The sequence below is a fragment of the Symphodus melops genome, assembly GCF_947650265.1.
Source record: "Symphodus melops genome assembly, chromosome: 15".
Classification (NCBI taxonomy): Eukaryota; Metazoa; Chordata; class Actinopteri; order Labriformes; family Labridae; genus Symphodus; species Symphodus melops.
Window position 1 is genome coordinate 23,897,656 of NC_136705.1, and position 19,574 is coordinate 23,917,229.

General features: G+C 47.9%; 1 protein-coding gene across 1 annotated transcript; it reads right to left on the bottom strand.

Annotated features, from left to right (window-relative positions):
- Positions 1 to 412: 412 nt before the first annotated feature.
- On the bottom strand, positions 413 to 18,236 carry foxn2a (forkhead box N2a). Its single transcript, XM_079363257.1, has 6 exons — positions 18,021 to 18,236; positions 7,331 to 7,902; positions 3,211 to 3,335; positions 3,064 to 3,113; positions 2,111 to 2,179; positions 413 to 857 (listed from the first exon to the last, which is right to left on the bottom strand). The coding sequence occupies exons 2-6, from the start codon at positions 7,886 to 7,888 to the stop codon at positions 433 to 435; spliced, it is 1,227 nt and encodes a 408-aa protein (XP_079219383.1). The 5' UTR covers positions 7,889 to 7,902; positions 18,021 to 18,236; the 3' UTR covers positions 413 to 432.
- Between the last annotated feature and the right edge of the window lie 1,338 nt (positions 18,237 to 19,574).

A 19,574-nucleotide genomic window follows, 5' to 3' on the forward strand; every position in this document is an offset into this window, starting at 1 on the left:
AGGTTTGAGGAGGAAGCATGCAACGCTTTGAGTTATAAAAACCTTCAGCTTTTTTTCCCCCCTCGTCTCGTCCGTCAGAGGGAAACTCCTGAATCACAATCTTCCAAGGCGACAGAAGCAGGCAGGTCGTTTTGGATAGGGTTGGTTTCGTGATGGTTCTTCCACAGCTCCCAAAAACCCCGACGCCCCCCCGACAGTCACCCCCGAGTTACACAAGTCTCTTTATGGCTTTGTTCTCCTGTGTGAACGATACTATTGCCATTTGTTTTGTTGGACTGGGTTTAGTTCCCGAACAGAAAAAAAGGCTCAGAATGGTCAATGAACGATCAGAGAAGGAGAAGGAGGCACACTGGGACACACGATCAGGGGTCGGACCTTAGGGTTCACAGGGAGTCTGATGGTGAGGGGGGGGGCGGGGCTAAAATGAAAAGTTTATTTCCTGTTCAGTTTTGTGCTCTTGACAGTGCGTTTGGAGCTCTCCGTGCAGCTGCGTATACCGGCGAGGTGCAGCAACGAGCCCGCCGCCTCCTTCAGCTCCTCGTCCAGCTCCGGCTTCGCTTCCCGGCGCGGCCTTTTGCCGACGGGCCACTTGATGGCGGGCGGGCGGTGAGACGTCTGGTGGACGCCCCTCTCGTCCCAGAGGTCGGAGTCCTCGTCGCTGTGGAAGCCCTCGCTACCGGCGCGGTGGGACTGCCTGCGGTCGCAGCCTCCCTCGTCCAGGGAGGAGAGAGACGAGGAGGAGGAGCGGGAGGAGCAGCGCTGCAGAGCCACGCTGCTGTAGTTGTGATCCTGCTTGGGATCGCTGCTCACCAGGACCGAGTCGGGCCGGGAGAGGTCCAGAGGGCCTTCAGAATCACCTGCAGAGAGCGGCGAGGAAACAATCTGTGAGGACACATTCAAGTCAACGAGCAGACAGCTTTTAACTTCATGGTCGTGTTAAACGTGACAGACGAGCTGCGTTAGTGTCAAGTCTAACAGAACAGGAGGAAACGTGTTTCGACAGGGAGAAGAAGAAGGAACGCAGCGTTGTGGATTCACCTTCGAGGCACGCGTCCGCTGACAGCGCCTCTGATTAGAAGAGCTGCCCGGCTCACCTTAAATCAAAGAGCAGGCCAAACACGCTCCCTGAACACCAGACCAGGATTTGGTTGTGACTCTGAGAGTTTAAAAAAAAACTTGAAATATTCAAACGGCGCCGCGTTTCGTCAAAGTCGCTCCTATCTCAACGATGGGCCAGAACCAAGAAGAGGCAGAACTTGTGATACGACGTGTGTCAGCGATGATGGCGGGGGCGAGGAACTAACCCGGGTGCTTTGAGGGGTAAACGCCAGGTCCGGCTTGTTCGTGGTCTCTTTGTAATCAAAAAGAAGCATTTAACATAGAGAGCAAGTTAAAACAGATTTAATGGTCACAGAACTCTGGTTACCTAGCAACAGCAAGCAGGGATTAAACAAGGGAAGAAGTTTATTAATCCCAGAGGAAATATTGGATGACTCGTCCTGCGAGTGAACCGAGACCCTCAAACGAGCAGGAACAGGACGACGCAGGAAGGAGCTTCAGAGGTCGTGACTGAAACAGAGCAGCGCCGAAAATAACTCAAGTGTACAGAAATCAGACAGCGTGACCCGAACACTGAAGCTCCGAGCGGCTCTGTTTACACGAGTAAAGCAGAACTAAGACGCTTTAAAAATATCTAAGTCTGCACCGGATGTTCCTCACTTCTTCATGAGCTGACGGTTTTTCCGTTAACATGGTCCCAGCCTAAAAACATCCTGCATGTTTAAGAGGCTCGATTTATAAATGAGGGAGGAAAAGAGGGGCTTGGATTTCTTCACCTCTGATTGAAGCATTTTAAGCTTTCCTCCGTCGTTCAACCATTTGTTGGCTTTGGTATTTCCCACATTTTATAACGACTCCTTCGAATGTTTTTTTTTTGAGGATTTTTTAACGGGCAGAATTGTGTGAATACGATTCTGTGCACGAACCACAAACGTGTACACATCACAAAGTACAGCACACAAAAAGAAAAAGAAGAAGAAAGCAATGAACGGGTTGGCATGTGAGTGGAGTCAGAACAGGTGACAGTATGGCTGCTGGTGGATTCTCTTACATGGGTCAACGTGGTGCCCGGGGGCAGAGTTTAAGAGCATCATGGCAGTGGCAGCATCAATGTCAGACTCTGGAAGAGGAGAGAACATGCATGATGGTCAGTCCTACGGCGTGAAAGCAATGAAAGCTATGGCATCTCAACTCTGTCAGGACTGGGAGGACTGGCTTTATAATGGGATCATTTCAAGCTGAGCGTCCCTCTTCACACCTGCACTCCTCCTGACATCTTTAAAGCTTTCCTTTCACACATGCAGCTCAGAGCGGGAGGTAATCTGGAGGGGGGGGGGGGCGTGCATTAGGAGGAGGAGTCTTTGCAAACTAGCATGAGGACCCTCCAACTTCTTGCAGACGTTGAAGTTGGAGGCTGGCAGCCCCTGCAGGCCACCTGGACACTTTGTGGGTGACTTTCCAGCGTGCAGTTGAAGTGTGAAAAGGGGCTTGTGTCTACTGGATGGATTTGATAAATAGAAGGCTCAAAACCCCCCAAAAATCAAGAGGTTGAATTCAAGCCACTGATACTGAGAGTGCATCCGATCTTTTCAGACCTGCCAAAGTGTCTAAGAGCCTCGGAGCTCACTTCTGGGGCTCTAAATTATTAATGATTACAGTGAGACTGAGTGCTCGACACTCTGCACCGGCAGAACCTCTGCCTGTCGTCAAGGTTACAAATCCAAGAGGCAGAAGAGGGGAGGAGGAGGAGGAGGAGGAGGAGGCATCACGGTCTACACGAGGCATCAATGACTCGAGAGCAACACATTCAAACAGGAGTTGAGGAGAAAAGCACGGTGATGCTGAATGTTCTGGGGCTGAAACGTGCAAAAGGCAACAAAATCAAAATACTGCACAAACACAAGGTGAACAAGTGCACAGGTTGGATGTTTGGGGTTTTTTGGGTGCATGTGCTGATTCTTGCAGTGCAGGCACATTTAGAAGCAGGGTGTGCTTGGATCTCACCTTTGAAGGAGCAGCCTTGAATAAAGAGATGCCGAGGGGGGGAGGAGGCACTGCAGGAGGTAAACGCAAGGTGAGAGGTGACCTTCTCAAAGTTTCACTTACAGGAGACACACACCTCACACATCCAAATCAGCTGATAATGATTACCTGGGTGGGGAGGCGGGCGGTGTGCAGAAGGCATGTGCGGCAGGGAAGTGCTGCTTCTTTAGAGCCTGGATCAGGTTGGGGCGGTACTCGGGGTCCACGCACCACAGAGAACCTTTTCCATTGGCCTGCGAGAAACAAAACAAGAAAGAGTAGAGTCGATTAAACGTCGACATCCAGGTGACAAAGTCTGGCTGATTCACATCACAGCTGGGGGGGCGGCCTGTCAGGAGAGCAGGTGGAGCAGAGTCTGACCCTTTATGTCCATGCTGCGAGTATTAGGACAGGTTGGCAGAGTCCGTGGAAACGGTGCACGAATATGGCAGCTCACCGCTCGCGTGATGTCAACGTGACCTTGACAAGCTGACATTCGACCTTTGACGGGTCTGGCAGGAAGAAGAAGTCTGGGTGAAGGGGAGTGAACTTTTACGCACGTGTAAAAAGCAAACATTGGGCTCCAGTAGGATCTAGATCTCGAGGGGAGGGAGGGAGGGAAAACGCTGGAATGAAACAGGATCGCATTGGAACTTATTCTGTTCGTCCTTTTGTTCAAAAAGTTCAAGAAGCCCCACAGCGAGCTCTAAAACACGGACTACATTTAATAATGTTTGCAAACGTTCCTCTCTCTTTACGGGCTCGTATGCTGCTCCATGTGAAGGAAAAGACAGCAGCAGCACAAGTGAAGATCCAATGAGAGCAAACAATCAGATTTGTCAGGAAGCGGTTTGGACGATTATTATTTACAGATTATTCTTTGAGGCAAAGCGATCATCTCCACGACAACGAGCCTCACAGCAGCTCTGAGCTCACAGCGCTTTTAAAGAAAATGCAAAAAGACTGAATTTTAGAGTATTTGTGTCATTTAGCTGTTTTTTTTTTTTCTGCAGACCTGAAAAGAAGCCCAGACGTTCGTCTCAGTTTGCACAAAAGGCAAAACTTGAGAGTGAAACTTCAAATATGCAACGTTTAGAATTCCTGAACAGCCTCGACAAAAGGAGGAAACGTGTCCTCCAGAGCTGCTGCAGGACACGTTAGTCTGTTGGTGGTGTGTGCGGGAGTGTGTTAACTGTCACTTTATCTGATGGCGGCGCTTTGCCCAGTCTGGGAGGAGAGCAGAGAGAGGAGCGAGCGAGCGAGAGCGCGAGGGAGGGAGGGAGGGAGGGAGGGAGGGAGGGAGGGAGGGAGGAGAGTAACCTTGACTCAGATTACCAACCGGCCCTGATGCAGGAAGAAGGAAATGTCTCCATGGCAACGGAAACCACCAGCCAGCGTCATGTGAAACTGGCGCTGGTGTCTCAGCAGACGAAGAGCTCCCGCTGAGCACCTGCACGCTGAGCGGCCTGCGCCTCACCATGTCGCCGCTCGCCGAGCGCTAACCGCCATCCCCCTCCCACGGTGGGAAAATATGAGGTCTCAGCCAGACACAGCGCTGGCATCACAGACTGCGCCGGTCACAAGCACAAACTCACACTGGAGCTCAATATGGCCGCTGCTCATGATGATCACTGACGATTTCAAGTCTTTTTTTTTTTTCTAGTTTCTGTTTCCTGTTTTATTTAATCTCCTTTATTCCTGTTTCATCACTTTTTGAGGGTTTTCTTCTTCTTTAAACGTTGCTTCATGAATGAAAGGACCTGACAGTTTAAATCCATGAATTAGTAGAGAAACGTAAAAGTTTGGCCGTACGTAAAGGGATGGACTTCATCGTTACCTGAAGAAGAAGAAGAAGAGCGGGATGATGTTGGGACAGCGCTGAAGAGCAGCGTGATGAAGAGTGAAAGTGACTAAATGTATTTATCTTGAATTCTTCAGTTCATGATGACGTATCATTAGAAGTCTGTCTTACGGTAAATCAGTTCACACAGAAACGCCACGTTACCGCAGACATCATGTGACTACACTGTCAAACTGACCATGAAATCTAAACTCGAGTCTGAGGTCGATGTTTTGTGATGTGAACGACGGTTTTGGTGTCGTCGCTCGAGGGATTCCTGGATTCTGTTTCTTACGTAACAGGCCGATTAGGATTGAGCAACGTTTGAGCAGCACGCCATGACAGGTCGGGCTCTGTTTGTGAGCGTTGCCATGCCACTGTCCATCACATGTGAAGACACGCCCCCCCCCCCCCTTCACACAAAGGTCACCGGGACACGTCGGCAAAGCGTGTGTGCAATCTAGTGCCTGAGCTGGTATTTTAAAACAAGACGTGAGCCAACATCATGTGGTATTTTGTTGCCGTGGTAACAAACCAGCCAGCTGTTGATACTCTTTGATGTTTACCAAACGTTTGATCAACATAAATATGTGGTTTTGGGAAGTCCTGATGACATCAGAGTTCAGATTTTCCTGGAAAGGGTTTGAAACGATGATGACTCTTTTAGGCGTTTACCGATCCTGCTTCCTAAGAAACGCTCGCTCACTTTCTGTTCCACAGAAGGACAGGAGCTGCACGCCGTCCTGACTCCTAAACGCCGCCCTCTGACCTCCTGCTTTCACAGGGAAACAGAACAGACTCGCTCGCTGCAACCTGCTTCTTCATCCAGTCGTTTAAGCCTCGTTCGCACAGAACTCCCGAAGTACACGGCTTGAGCTGCACGTGTCAACGCAAAACGCAGCATTGTTCCCCGACTTCACCCGGAGTTCGTCCTGCCGGTCTGATGTGAGAGCGCAGCAGGATGTAATCAGGAGAATTCAGCTCGACCACAGACGACATGCATGCGACTGTCAGCGTCTCCGTGCACGCGGTAATGAACCTGCAGCCTTCTGTTTCCTGTTCTCCAGAACGTTCACGAGACATTCATGAAGACTTCTGTGTTCAGCAGGACGAACGGACAGTTAGGAAGTAAATGAACAATTGTTTGATAAAAAGATGACCCGTTTCCCATTCAGAGCGTCTTCCTCTCTTTGTCACATGAGAGGGTAAACTTCTCTATTTTCTTTTTTCCACGCGGGGACACGAACTGCTTCGACACACATTCCTTCAGTTCACGCCGGCTTCCTGCTCTCGGCGTGACTCTGCGGTTTGGAGGAGAGACTCTCTCTGTTGCTCTGCCTCGTGGCGCTTTGGGAGAGAGAGCGCTGTGTTAGCGTGCTGTGTTTGTGTTTCTTCTGGAGGGAGGCTATCTGTGACCTTGAGCTTTATCTCAGCAGAGTCAGAGGTCTCTGTCACATGAGACGTACTGCAGCGTCCCCAAGTAACAAAACGTTCACCTCCAACAATCTCATTTGAAAAGCTTCACTATCAAAACCACAAAAAATAACAACAATGTTACAGCTACAGAAAGAGTGAAGCGTTTCTAAGTTTACAGCCCCAAAGAAGGTGACGATTAACAAGACATTAAAACCCTGTAAGACAACATATCAAATAAATCTCTGAATCTAAAGTTTCTAAAAAGCTGGAGCATTGACTGGAGAAGTGATGAAACATCTCAGCGTTTTTACAGTTAACCTGCGACAGCTGACCTATGACGCTGAGCTCCATTTTGAAACCCATGCTGGATGAGGCGAAGTTTAAGAGAAGGAGCTAAATGTATGTTGGAGTCTGCAGAGGGCGCTAAACAGCTCGTCCTCCAAATCAAGAGACAGCTAGTTGAAAATGAAAACAAAAAAACAGACGACTTGAAGCCTCTGTGTAGCCTCTCCACTGGCAGCCCTGCAGTGTTCGGCTTCCAGAGAGCTGGCCAATCAGAGGAAAGAGGGGTCTTAAAGAGACGGCAGCTGAGAGGAGGCATTTTACCGACGCCAGCATCAGGTAGAGAAGGAGCTTTATGAGCTGTCAATCATGCAAAGCTTCTCTAAATGAGTCTTGGGGTTCCTCACTCTGTCAAACACTGCGCCGGCTCCGCTTAAAGAATCATCTTTTTAAACATAAAACCTGTGAATTTCATCGTCTGCATTACAGTCAAATCTTCCAACAATCTGAGGATTGGATGTCTCTGCATGAGCTCAGGAACACTTCCAGGGACAATCATCTGTCAGCTCAGCTCATCTCTGCATGTTGTTGAAACGCCGCCATGAAAAGAGGAAACGCTAAGTTCACCAGATCCACAAAATGAGTGGCATCAAATTCAAATTAATCCCAACTTTCTTGAATTCTGTGTGAGGCGTCGGCTTGTCAACGTACCTTTCCCAAACTTCGTTCCACCTTGCGGAAGCATTTGTTCAGAGACAAGTTGTGACGGACCGAGTTCTTCCAGCCGGTGGGAGCGTTGGAGAAATACGGGAAGTGCTCGAGAATCCAGCCGTAGATTTCTTTCACGGGCAAAGACTTGCTGGGAGACTGCTCGATGGCCATGTAGATGAGCAGAGAGAAGGAGAACGGGGGCTTGGCCTTCATCGAGTCCCGCTCCCTGCCTCTGCCGTGTGGCGAGGAGGAGGAAGACGGGCCCTGGTTCGGCCCGTAGTCTCCCTCTATGTCAAAGAGGGGGCTGCCGCTGGGCTGAGCCTCCGGACCCCCCAGAGTGAAGTTCTGCAGCAGGTTCTCGTGCAGCCAGTTGAGATTGGTGAGCTCCTCGTCTTCCGTGCCGCCCGCACGATCCACGCTGGTCGCCAGCGGACTGGACGCACACTCGGCCTCGGGCAGCGTTCCCACACCGCAAACACCTCGGAGGCCAGTCCGCTCCTCTTGCATACCCGGAATTTCCGTTTTCTTATCTGGTGACATCCCAATGATTGGACCCATTAAATCAAAGAGGTCTGCAGAGGGAGAGCAGAAGACAAGGAGTCAAACATGCTGCCTGAGCATCATAAAGCATCTCTGAATATTTGATTACAGATAAATGTTTAAACATCGTCGAAAACAAAGTTACACGGCATCTGCTGCAGGTTGTCATGATAAATATTCAAGGGGTGATTTTTGTACAGATTTTCATTCAAAATGTGAAAACTAAAGTATTTATACGTTTAAAATCAAAAACATCAAAGTGAGAAGGAAACTGGTTTGACAGCTTTTCCACAAAAATCAGTTTCTAGGTTGGCCGTATGACATAACTGGATGTGACATATTGGAATGATGTGCCCGTCCGAGCGTTGACCCTGTTTTCTTAGGTCTTCCCCGGGGCCACCCACCCCCCCGCCCCCCCTGAGGCTGCGCCTGTCTGCGGCCGCTGCTCCCCCTGTGGCCCTCTCGCTGCCCCTCTGCTTCACGCCTGGTGAGGACGCCCGAGAGAGGCTCTCAGCCGTCCCCTCCTCTCGATTAGCCGAGGAGGAGGAGGACGAGGACCACCGTGGAGGACCTCTCGAGAAACTGCACCGACTTCAGGCGCCACTCCTCGACGCCCACCTCGTTTGAGACGAGGCGCAGCTGCTCGTTACGTGTAAGTGAGCGTGAAGCCGTGAGGCGGCTGCAGGAACGAGTGGAGGTCTCTCCATCCACTCTCACAGACTGATCTGCATGCAGCAAGGATCAAGATTCAATTTGTCACATGTCAGATGAAGTAGTGTAAAGAGTCATTAAGCAGCATGAAGTGTATTACAGGCTTCAGCCCGTGTCATTAATAAGACAATGATACTCCAGCTTTGAAGGAATCATCGCGATGTCATCTTACAAACAGCAGCGCTATTCAAACCTCTTCAGGATTAAGTTCAGACATTACTTCAGGCAACAAGCCTCATGTCCTGAGTGTCACCATGACGACCACACCGTGCCCTTAATTAGGAGCAGAAATCCCACAAACAGCATGTAAAGATGCAGAGGAGGAAGTCATCCATGCTGAGCGTGTGTGTGTGTGTGTGTGTGTGTGTGTGTGTGTGTGTGTGTGTGTGTGGTTTGGAGGGTTGGAGAGCAAAGGTAAAAGGTGCACAAAGAGAGCGAGAGAGAGAATATGTTTTTATATTTCTGCGATAAGATAAGAATTGGGTCAACCTCGAGAGTGTTTGCACAGTGGGTGAGACAGAAGAGGGAGTGTACACACACACACACACACTGCCACACACAAATCAGTTTGTCAACGAGGACATGAGAGGGGGGAGGAGGAGGAGGCATTAGTGCATTTACAAAATGACCACTCAGCTCTCAATGAGGGGAAAAAACATACAGCAGAGATCCTGTCTTGATCATGTGACTTCGAAGTCTGCCATCATGATTTATTCAGCCTTTAAAGCACTTCCTGTCTGCTCGTTACATGACGTCATGTGAGCTACATTTTGTCCTGAATTCTGCCTCTCCATTGTCTTCCTTTTACATGTCGGCGTCGTTTAAATGGTCTTCGTCTGCTCTTTATACTTCTACGATGTGGAGCACTTTAAAGGAAGTCACAGAGCTTTCCAGGCCAAAGGCAAAGGGACAGGATGAGTGTAGAGAGGAAGGGACATGACAATAGGGAAATCCTTTTATGGGCGGCAGAGAGAGAGAGAGGAGACTGGGTGAGGTGGGCTGTGTAAGTTATCCTCGGTCTAGGGATGAATCACAGCTCTCAGAGAAGTGGAGCAATCAGATGTGTCAGCCGGCGAGAGAACTGCCCATTTGTGTTCAAAGAAAATCTCCACTCAAGAGACTAAAAACACAAAAAGATATCCCTCAACATGACAGCTTCCTACTCTGGATGAATTTACAAAGAGACGAGGGAGCGTGCACGCACCGACTGGTCCGCAGCTTTCACAGACAAAATCATTTGGACTTCCAAGAAGGATTTCTAAATTAAGACTCAGACCGGCCCGACGTCCAGCGACACAAACACAAGAACCATCATTTGTATTAATAACAACAATGCTGCCAGCTTGAATAACATGAGCGTCCATACAGCCTCCATCAATCCTGTGGCATTAAAGCTTCATCATCATCATCATCATCATCATCATCGTCACTTCAGAACAACTAGAACGTCTCACTGGAGCTTCACACTTTCAAAAAGCCGAGTTCAGACTTTCTCCGTCACTCTGACATCTCTGTCCATAGCATCCTGTGTGTGCATGTGCACTGTGCATATCATGTGTGTGCTGCATGATTCAGCTTCATTTCCCTTCAGAGATCAATAAAGTTAATCTTCTTCTTCTTCTTCTTCTAAAGTAAGACAGGATTGACAAGGCTTCTTAAAGTCCTGTTTCATGTTGTTAGCCGAGAGTTGAAGTCAAGTCTCGATCCATGACTGAGTTACCTCATGGATGTGGATGACAAACATTCAGCCTGCTGGGTGTTTTATGGACCCGGGGTCGGGGCGGCTCTTTTTTCGTCTTCCTCAGGCCATGAATGCCCGGGGCGGCTACCTGATTCAGCTTGAAGGCGGAGCGATGAGAAGAAGTGCAGGCTGGGTAAAGAGTCAGGACTGGGATTAACCTTAAAGCACAGCAGAGCCTCACTTCAGTCCCTCCTCGCAGTCCTGACCTCTCAGCCGGGGCCCTTTAGGTGCCAGAGAGCACTTATCCTCGTGTGAGTAGCTCCTCCAGAACGCCGCCAATTTGAATATCAACGGAGGCAGGGCGGACGAGTGAGCGGGCTGCAGCCAAACACAGGAAGTGTTTTACAGTGACTGCAGCTGGTCAATTACCACTGCTGCTCGCAATGATCGCAGCTATCATTGCTCTTATGAAAAAGGCATCAAAGAGAGGCGGCTGGGAATGCGGTGAATAATGGGACACTCGTGTGCAGAGAGTGGCGAGGGGAGAGGGAGCTAATAAGCCGCGCTGGCCTGTTGACTGCAGCTCATCCTTGAAAATACACCAAAGCTGCGACGGTGCTGACCTGATGGCTCATCTGCAAGTTAAAATAGCCTCGCACGCCGCCCAGCCTCATCATATTCATGTGCAAACAGGCAGCCACTAACAGCAGGTGCCAAGCCACATATACCCCCCCCCCCTTTTTTTTTTTTCAAACTGCTCTTTTATCCTGTTAAGCACTTAGCCTATTCAAAAATACACAAAGACATACGGAGATGGCTGTAAGTGGCAAATCAAGCCATTGATGTGTCAAATATGTACTGGGGAATGTAAAGGAGAGGATAGCGGCGCTAAATGAAGAGGTTTGAGATGTTCTCTGGGAAGCGAATCCCACGATCAGGACTCAGTTGCCACGGCAGCCAGCAGCGTTGTAAGGGAAGCGATTGTGCTCATGTCTGTGCATGAAGAGAGAGCTAATGTGGGGAGATCAATACAGGCGGAAAATGCTGAGGCCAGCAGTCCGCCGCTGTTCTCCACAAACCTGTCTGACAAAGAGCGGGGAGGGGGGGGTGGGGGGTGGGGGGGGCAACCTGGACGTCATGGCAATCGCTGCTGAGTGACATTAAGGCGGACTTTGTGACAGCATGTCTGTGCTGCACAGAGCTCGCCTTTCTGGAAACAAACACAAGTGTACAAATAAACAACAGCTTGTACTTTTCACTCCAAACATAAAACATTTAGACGTAACTGCCGTCAGTAGACACACCCTCCTCACACCAAAGAAACCAGTTGACACAAACCAGTTACACGTCTGCAACTGATACACAAAGGTGTGTCGCAAAGCCCCATGGCAAAGGCTGTTATTTGAAACCCCAACTGATATTTAGGCGACTACCCAGTCTGGCTGGAGCTCTGAAAATGTGAATGAGACAAAGGGGGAGTGAGTTAGAGAGAGAGCGAGAGAGAGAGAGACAGAGAGAGAGAGAGAACCAAATAGCTGCCTCTAATTTACGGGAGAGTGGAATTATGTCATGATAAATAAAGCATCCGAGGCTATTCAGGCTATCGATAAAATGGTTCCTTTTTTTAAAATAGGACTTCTGAATGGATGAAAACAATCCCCGGAACGAGGTGAAAAGGAACGAGAAGGCTCGCACAAAGTGTTACGATCGGCCCCACACTGCGCTCGCACAAAGGAGCAGTTGTTTTTGCTCTAGTCATGTTTCTGCAGCGTTCAGTATTCACCTCACAGCTTTCAGAGCGAGGACTGGGAGGGGGAGGAAACACCTCCCGCCTGTTGAGGAAGTTCATTTTCAGAAAACAATTTCAGACTTCACACAGAGGCGGTTCGGCCCCGCTCCACGCCAAAACAGTGGACTCTGAGCGGCGAGAAGCCGAGGTGGGTGGGTGGGGGGGAGGTCGCGATTATTGGAGCAGCAGCGTTTACTTTGGCAATCTATGAATTCCAGCAGCGTGTAGCCTCCGACAAACAGCCGAGCAACATCTAATGAATTGACTGATGCAATCACCGAACAGTCAGGGGACAAAATGAGCAAACAAGACAAAGGACGATAATGATTGTGATGTTCATCGGAGGCCGTCACTTCTCACAGCCGCTCTAAAGTCAAACACACGAGTGAAGTACGAGACAGCCCACAGCCAACAGGGAAACCTGATCAGGTCATGTGGCTCTGACTTCACAACAACAACAACAACTTCATACACTTATACCAAAAGCAGCTCTGAGAAAGCAGCGATCCAGATCGCTGTAATGTAAACAATGAAAGGTGTCTGTATCTGAAGAGGAAGAAGAAATGTCCCTTTAACAGTTCAGCTGAAGTTTCAGAATAAAGCCGGCGTGCAGGAATGTGTGCTGGAGGAGATTACCTTCCACGTAAATACTACTAATGACATTTTGTGCACAAACTCCTCCCTGATAGGCCGGCACAGGAACCAGTCCTAAAACCAGGAAGTTAGCATTTTAGCTCCTTGGGTTCTAACCTCTAAAAGTCTAACTGGGGATTTTGTGGTTCGATGCCTGAAATAAGCTCTGTGGTGAACACAAGCTGACTCCTGACACGTCGAAAATGTGATATTCACCATCACGGATCAATCACTGACCTGAAATCAGTCCTTCGTTGTTGCTATGATACAGTAGCTCTTAGCAGCAGCCTTTAAGGTTTTCACTTCCCTTTTGTTTGTGCGTCCATACGTTTGTTTTTTTACTCAGCATTACAGTGATAATGATTTCATTTTCAAAGGTTTGAAGGAAATAATTCAAATGAGAAGAAACAAGTTTGACTCTTTGAAGGGGGGAAGAATTCTGAATCATAAAATCAGTGCAACGACCTGCGTGTTCTGCAACAAGTCAAACCAAATTCTCGACGCTAAAAGAAGAAGAAGTCAAGGTCTTCGAGTGACTTCGTTTCAAATACACTTTGACCACATGACAGGACGAACGTGCACAACGCGGCGTGCTGCACAGTCATCGTTTAATCTCAACTGTCCCGAAGTCAAAATCAGAAAAGGGGTTAAAAGTTTGAGGTGACATCTTCAGAAACACGTCACAAAGACTTTCTTCTCGCTATGACACAAAATGTTTTCAGTTCTGTTGTGATGCACCGAGCGTAAAGGATTCACTCGAGCGGGGTCAGCCCGAGTCCCTGTTACCATAACGACCATCAATTAAGAAAGTCCCGTTAATTGAGGTGGGGGGGGTGGAGGGGTGTTAATGAGACAAGGAGCCATTGTGGCACAGGACCGAGCCGTCGGCCCTCTTCCTTTCGCTCCGTCGAAGGAACGGTTCTTCAAGGAGGCGAGACCAACTGAGCTGCATCTCGAGTCCCACTCGACAGACACGGGGACAGTTAAGGGTTAAAGAGGGGCAGGGAGGTGACGGGGGGAGGGGAGGGGGCTGCTTTTTATAGAGACAGGGCCTGAAGCAGAGTGACCAATTAAAACATTTAAAACAGCAAACAGGGGGGGGGGGGGGGGGGTTCCAGCTCTTACTGTGACATTTCCTGAAATATCCTGATGTTGTGTTTGATAGCAGGACACAAACGACGGGCTGACGGCGAGCGGATAAACTTTAAACACAAGGGTGTGAACTGTGCAGGCATTCAGAGCTCCCGCCTCTGTTTGGTTAGCAGAGTGTCACCGACCCGAGACAACAGAAGCCGACTCACTCTCGGGGAAACCCCTCCTTCACAAACACACGGGGGGGGGGGGAACATGTGCAGTTTCACTCCTCCATCTACCACAAACTCCTCAGACCTGAGTGAGGGGTCAAGCTGTGAGGGAGGAGCACATCCAACAAACTTTTTTCTTTAGAGTAGTTTTGATCCGACACTTTCACATCCTTTTAAACGCTCGCTGTCATTTCTTATTTGGAGTTGTTTTCCACTTTGCATGTGTGAAAAACTCAACGGCGAGCACGCCGCAGCACAAAAATGGCAACACGGTTGCTTCAAGTGAACCAGAACTGTCAACTTCCTCATTCTGCCAATCATCGAATTATTCAGCCTCCTCCATTACACCGCTAATGGCTAGCTCCGCCAAACTGCTGCGGATACAGTCTGACAAATCAAAGTCACAAACGTCTCGGGTAATTACAGGGTCTTCAGTGAACAGAAGGTTTTAAAACTTTCAGCCTGTTTCTGCTCAGCCATCAAGGAAACAATTCAGTTTAACAATCCAACAGGGAGTCTGCTTTGGTGACTTAGCCTCAAACATCACGCTGGATTTTAAAGGATCACTCCAGGTCAGAGTCCGCGCTGTCTGATAAGACTGATCACATGGCAGCAGCAGCATTTTGACCTTCTTCACTCTCACGTAGTAAGAGGAGTCCCAGCTTCAAGATAACACTCCCACATCATGTCGTGTTCCTTTTTTTAAATGGTTGTAGTCTAGACCGAGCCTCAATGGGTTAAAAAGCTCCGACGTCATCTCGCTCGTCACCTGCTTCACCGTCATCACCCGTCGTCAGAGAAATACCTTTCTGATTTTGTCATCAGTGCCGCCAACTCTCTGAAAAGTGACACCAAAGTGTTCATCAAGTTGTGAAGAAGAGAGCTGAAGACTGCAGCTTGAGCTCAAGCAGAAACATAGAAACGGAGCAACACACTGAAGTGTGTGAGCGCCAGGATTACCTGCTTTACACAAAGGTCTAGACTTTGATCTGAGATGATAAAGAGAAGGGCCAACAACCGCCAGCTTTCCCGTCACTACGCCTTGTTGTTTTAGTCATATAACCCGATGACTCATGTCATCATGTGGCACCTTAACTAGTTTTAAGTTTCCAAACATTTTGCTCTGTAAGTCGACCTATAAAAAAAGGGAGCAGAATAATCAGAGATGGGACAGTCAGCCTCAGATTTCATCGGAGTTTTAACCTCTTATGAACCTGAAACCATGGTGTAACACTATCCAGGCCAGGGGGTCGAGATCTGCCTTTTGGACGTGCGACCCCAAAACTGTAAGGACCGACCGACTGATCTGATGCTGAAGCCATTTAAAAACGTTCTCATTCATGTTACTGGTCCGCGCGTGGCGTTCAAAGAGCGGCAGGAGGCTTCGTTTTCAGCAGACACTTCCAGTGATTTTCTGTAAAGTTGACCTATTGACCTCATGACCCCCATTTTAAAACTCACGTGTAGCGTGACAATGATGCGGTCGCCCTTCAACACGACACACGCCAAGGTACAGAGAGGGATCAGATGTTATGTAAAGTCGTTGTAATTAACGAGATGATGTCACAATAATCTCTTCTGATTTAAAAAGTCAACGATGTGAAATTAAGATGAATGCGTGACTGAAGAGAGCGAGGGGGGAACGTCACGCAAGGAGGGAGCCACAGGTTGGATTTGAACGACACACTCGTCCACCGGAGTCTGGTTTTAGTTTTTTTATGGAGTGCAATCAGCTGGCCTGGGGTCAAGGGGGGCGTCCGGGCCAGCGGGCCAGTTGTAACGTCGCCCCGCTGGAGGTCTGTCCCCGATACTGAAACATGATGATCGTCCTCGACTCGAGAGAATTCAGCTCACTCACAATCTTTCAGATCCACGTGCTTGTTAAAGCTATTTTTCGTCAGCCGTGACACTCGCATCACTGGGCGTCCACTTGGCGTATTTATAGTCATGAATGTCAGTAAAGTTAGCAGAGCCTCGTCTATTCTGGGAGGCAGAGCTAGTTACCCTTCAGAGGCTCATGAACCGGAGAGGGGGCATGCTAACGTGCTACTACTACTACAAACAACAGATGGTTCGACCTACAACATGACCATGGAGGTTGTGTCGACAAAATAATGACAGACTGACAACATCTGCTTCTTCTTCTTCTGTTTTTAAAGCTCCTGCTGACTTTCTCTTCTCTGCAGCAGCTTTAAACAGGGCGAGAAGAAAACAAACGCCTCACTCCATTAACGTCACAACCGTTTCAACAAACAAACAAACCTCGGCGCCCACAATGAATTTTAGATGAGGATTGTCCAGTTGGGCGAATTCAAAACTGACAGGTTTGCAGGTGTAGAGAGAGAGAGTGTGAGGGGGAGAAACGTGAACCCACGATAACAACATGTGGCAAACTGGGCAAACTGGATATTTGTCCAACACTCTGGCATTGTTTGTTGAGCGCTCCATATCTGGGATAATCTTGTGATAATCCATTACATCATGTGCTTAGCTACACGATGAAGCCGCCTAACCTCTGGGCCATCGGTATAGTATTTAAAGTAGGAGATCTTGGTGTCTTAAATCTGCAGAAACAACAACGTAAAGGACACGGGGACAGTGGCAACAAAAAGACAGCTACAGGAAAGTGTTAGTCCTCCAATCAGAGACGGCACTCGAACTGCACATGCTCAGTAAGACGTTCCTCCCACCAGGAAGACTGAAGTCACATTGAACATTGCGGCTGCTTCAGTTGAACACATTGAGAACATCTTTGGCATTAAAAGTATTTTTGTCATGAGCGGATTTGTCTCCCTGAAGTCCTCAACCTTCACCACATGTAAATCAAAACTATATGACTTTGTTGACTTTTAAGTGACACAGAAGTCGAGCCACGTGACGACTCTTCCAATTCACGGCGTCGTTTGGAGACATTTTGTCTTTAGGGAAGACGACGGCGAGCAAAAAGAAGTCAAATGTAAACACTGCGGGAAAAACTGCAAGAAATGCAAGTTTCTTTATTTTGTTGAGTTTTAGAGAAGTTCATTTCTACTTAAAGAATAAAATCTGCTCAAGCAAAATATTCAATAAATAAATCGCAATATAGTTCCTCAGATATTCACTCGGATCCAAGCGTTAATAGCTGAGCAAATTAACAGTAGAGAGCATGTTGGTGAACTATGAGGACAAAAACAAGACACGAAATAATCATCGAAAACTCAAATGGTCAAATCATCACGATGTCGATTTGAGGTCACGTGGGGTCAGCAGAATCAAAGTTTCCACATCTAAGTAAATATTGTGAATCTGTATTCATCTGTAAAGACTTTAAAGTATCAGACAGAAGTATGTTTAATAAATATAAATGACAGTGTCTCTTCTTTTTAACATCCACTTCTTCTTCTTCTTCTTCTTCTTCTTCAACAACAACAACATGAGAAACCAGGCCGTGAACAAAGACAGTTTAGGGGTGAACAAGATGAACTCTGAACTCTTTTAAACACTGAGACATGAAGGAGCACGAGCTCAAAGTTACACGTCATGACGTCGTCGTGGACGTTATTGCACAACGCACAGCCCGAAACACGGGGACTCGTTATGAACTTATTTATACACTGAAAAGAAGAGCTCGGAAGTTTGTGGTCATGTTAAATGAGATCCATAAAGCTTGACGGTTTACCGGCATTAGCCTCACCGAGAAGCCCGGAGCGGCGTAAGCTCGGCGGGGTCAGAGACGGTGAACGTACGGCTAGCGGTTAGCATAACATTTTAAACTCCCCCGAGAGTGTTATTTCTCTTCGTGTTTGGCACATCAAACTGCAGGCTTTGTGCCTGTCCGTGAATATTAGTCTGTACTCGTCAAGCTCGACACAGAGAGGTGACGTTGACGTGAGCTAGCTGGCCACATGCTGACGCTTGATCTGCCATGCTGGCTCTTCTTAAGCGAAGTCACTTGACCACATTTACTTTTAGCTTGTTCGAGACGCGAGCCGTGTTAACGCCGATACAAATCAGTGGAAATTTGAATAAAATAAAAATAATAAAAGCACTCACAATCATCCACGGCCTGCCTCGGTCCGGTGTTTTTAAAAGAGACTCGTCTGTGCGCAGTTTTATTCAGACACAATGTCAGAGATCAGATCAGCAGCTGCTTCCTCCATACACGCAGCAGCAGCAGCAGCAGCGGATCACACTACAAGCGGCACGGCAACGCTACCAAAACCCCTAGCCGTCGTCATGGCAACAGGCCCCCTCTTCAGCCAATCAAAACCCCTCCCCTCGTATCTCCCCTGGCAACTGCCGCAGCGACCGGAGCTCCGCGAGCGCGCGCACGCTTCATCCCTGTTTTGCATCGTGAAAGCGTGTGTGTGTGTGTGTGTGTGTGTGTGTGTGCGCGTGCTTGTGTGCTTTCACTTTTATATCGCCAGCTGCTCGTAACGTAACACACAGAGAGGAGGGAAATATGTTCAAGTACGTGGTTGTTTTTAAACACATATTAAAAAATGACTTTTTATTTATACTGGTTTAGTTTTTAGGGGATTAGTTATGAATTCATAAAAGTGTCTGATAGTGAATACTAATCCCACACAAACACTGTGGCATTATTTAGGCTGCACGAGCACCTCGGGGCGGGGAGAAAGGATGTGTCACCACACCCAGCCTCGTGACGATACAGACCCTCAACAGGGCCCCTCCTCGAGTAAACGGTGACACATGACTTGTGTATACTAAACAGACACATGCTGGCTGATGCTGGAGCGTTCAGATGAAGCAAAGACAAGAATTAAGAAGGAATAATTTAATTTTCCAGGTGTTGATAAATCACCTTTTTGCACGCATGTTGCAGAAAAGCGTGCTATATAACCAGCTTGTTTTGTGTCTTTTTTAGATTATCTGATGAGTGACGCTTTCTCCAGCCAACCGACTTCACACCAAACTGTCACTTTCACACAGTGGTGACACCTAACTCATCTCACTTATTCTGTTTTATAAGCATACACGAGTGGCTCTCTGTGATCTGATCCAGTTGCCTCTTTATTTTGCTTTTACATTGTATAAACTCCAGATACCTGCCATGCGTAGTGCAGTAAATACTTGGGCTGTGGTGTCGATGCACACCCTGTTTTTCAGTTACTTTAACTGGACAAACAGGCTTTGCAGCAGCTGAGTGACGTCAGAGTGAATACCTGAGTCATTCTGTGGAAAGTACGCCACTTAAAACAATTAAAGCAACTAATATGGCTTTCATAACAAAGTGCATGGATGTATTTGTTTAAGAAAAAACTTCCAGCAATTACATCACTACAAAAAACATCACTCAACTTAAACACACATTCTTTAATGTGTTTGTGTCATAGAGAACATAACTTTATTTCTTCTTTGTCTCATGCTCTGTTGCATTTTTATTTCTCTTGTTAACATGCCGACAATAAAGACGAACAAAGTCCCACAATTTATTTTCCCAACTAAGAAAGAAGTAACAGTCATTCTGAGCACTTTTGCATTCATTCATGTTTTTTTTCAGGCTTTGCTCAGGTTGCTGTGGCATCATTTTCCTGCAACACTGTGAGCTATTCTTAGGGCCCGCATGCTGCATAGACTCTGCCC

What these genes read in the sequence shown, in the direction of transcription:
- foxn2a (XM_079363257.1), bottom strand. Translation starts at nt 7,888, where the DNA reads ATGGGTCCAATCATTGGGATGTCACCAGATAAGAAAACGGAAATTCCG. An exon ending in TGGAACGAAGTTTGGGAAAG is followed by an intron (nt 3,336 to 7,330) that starts GTACGTTGACAA and finishes TGTTTCTCGCAG; the next exon opens with GCCAATGGAAAAGGTTCTCT. An exon ending in CCGCCCGCCTCCCCACCCAG is followed by an intron (nt 3,114 to 3,210) that starts GTAATCATTATC and finishes TACCTCCTGCAG; the next exon opens with TGCCTCCTCCCCCCCTCGGC.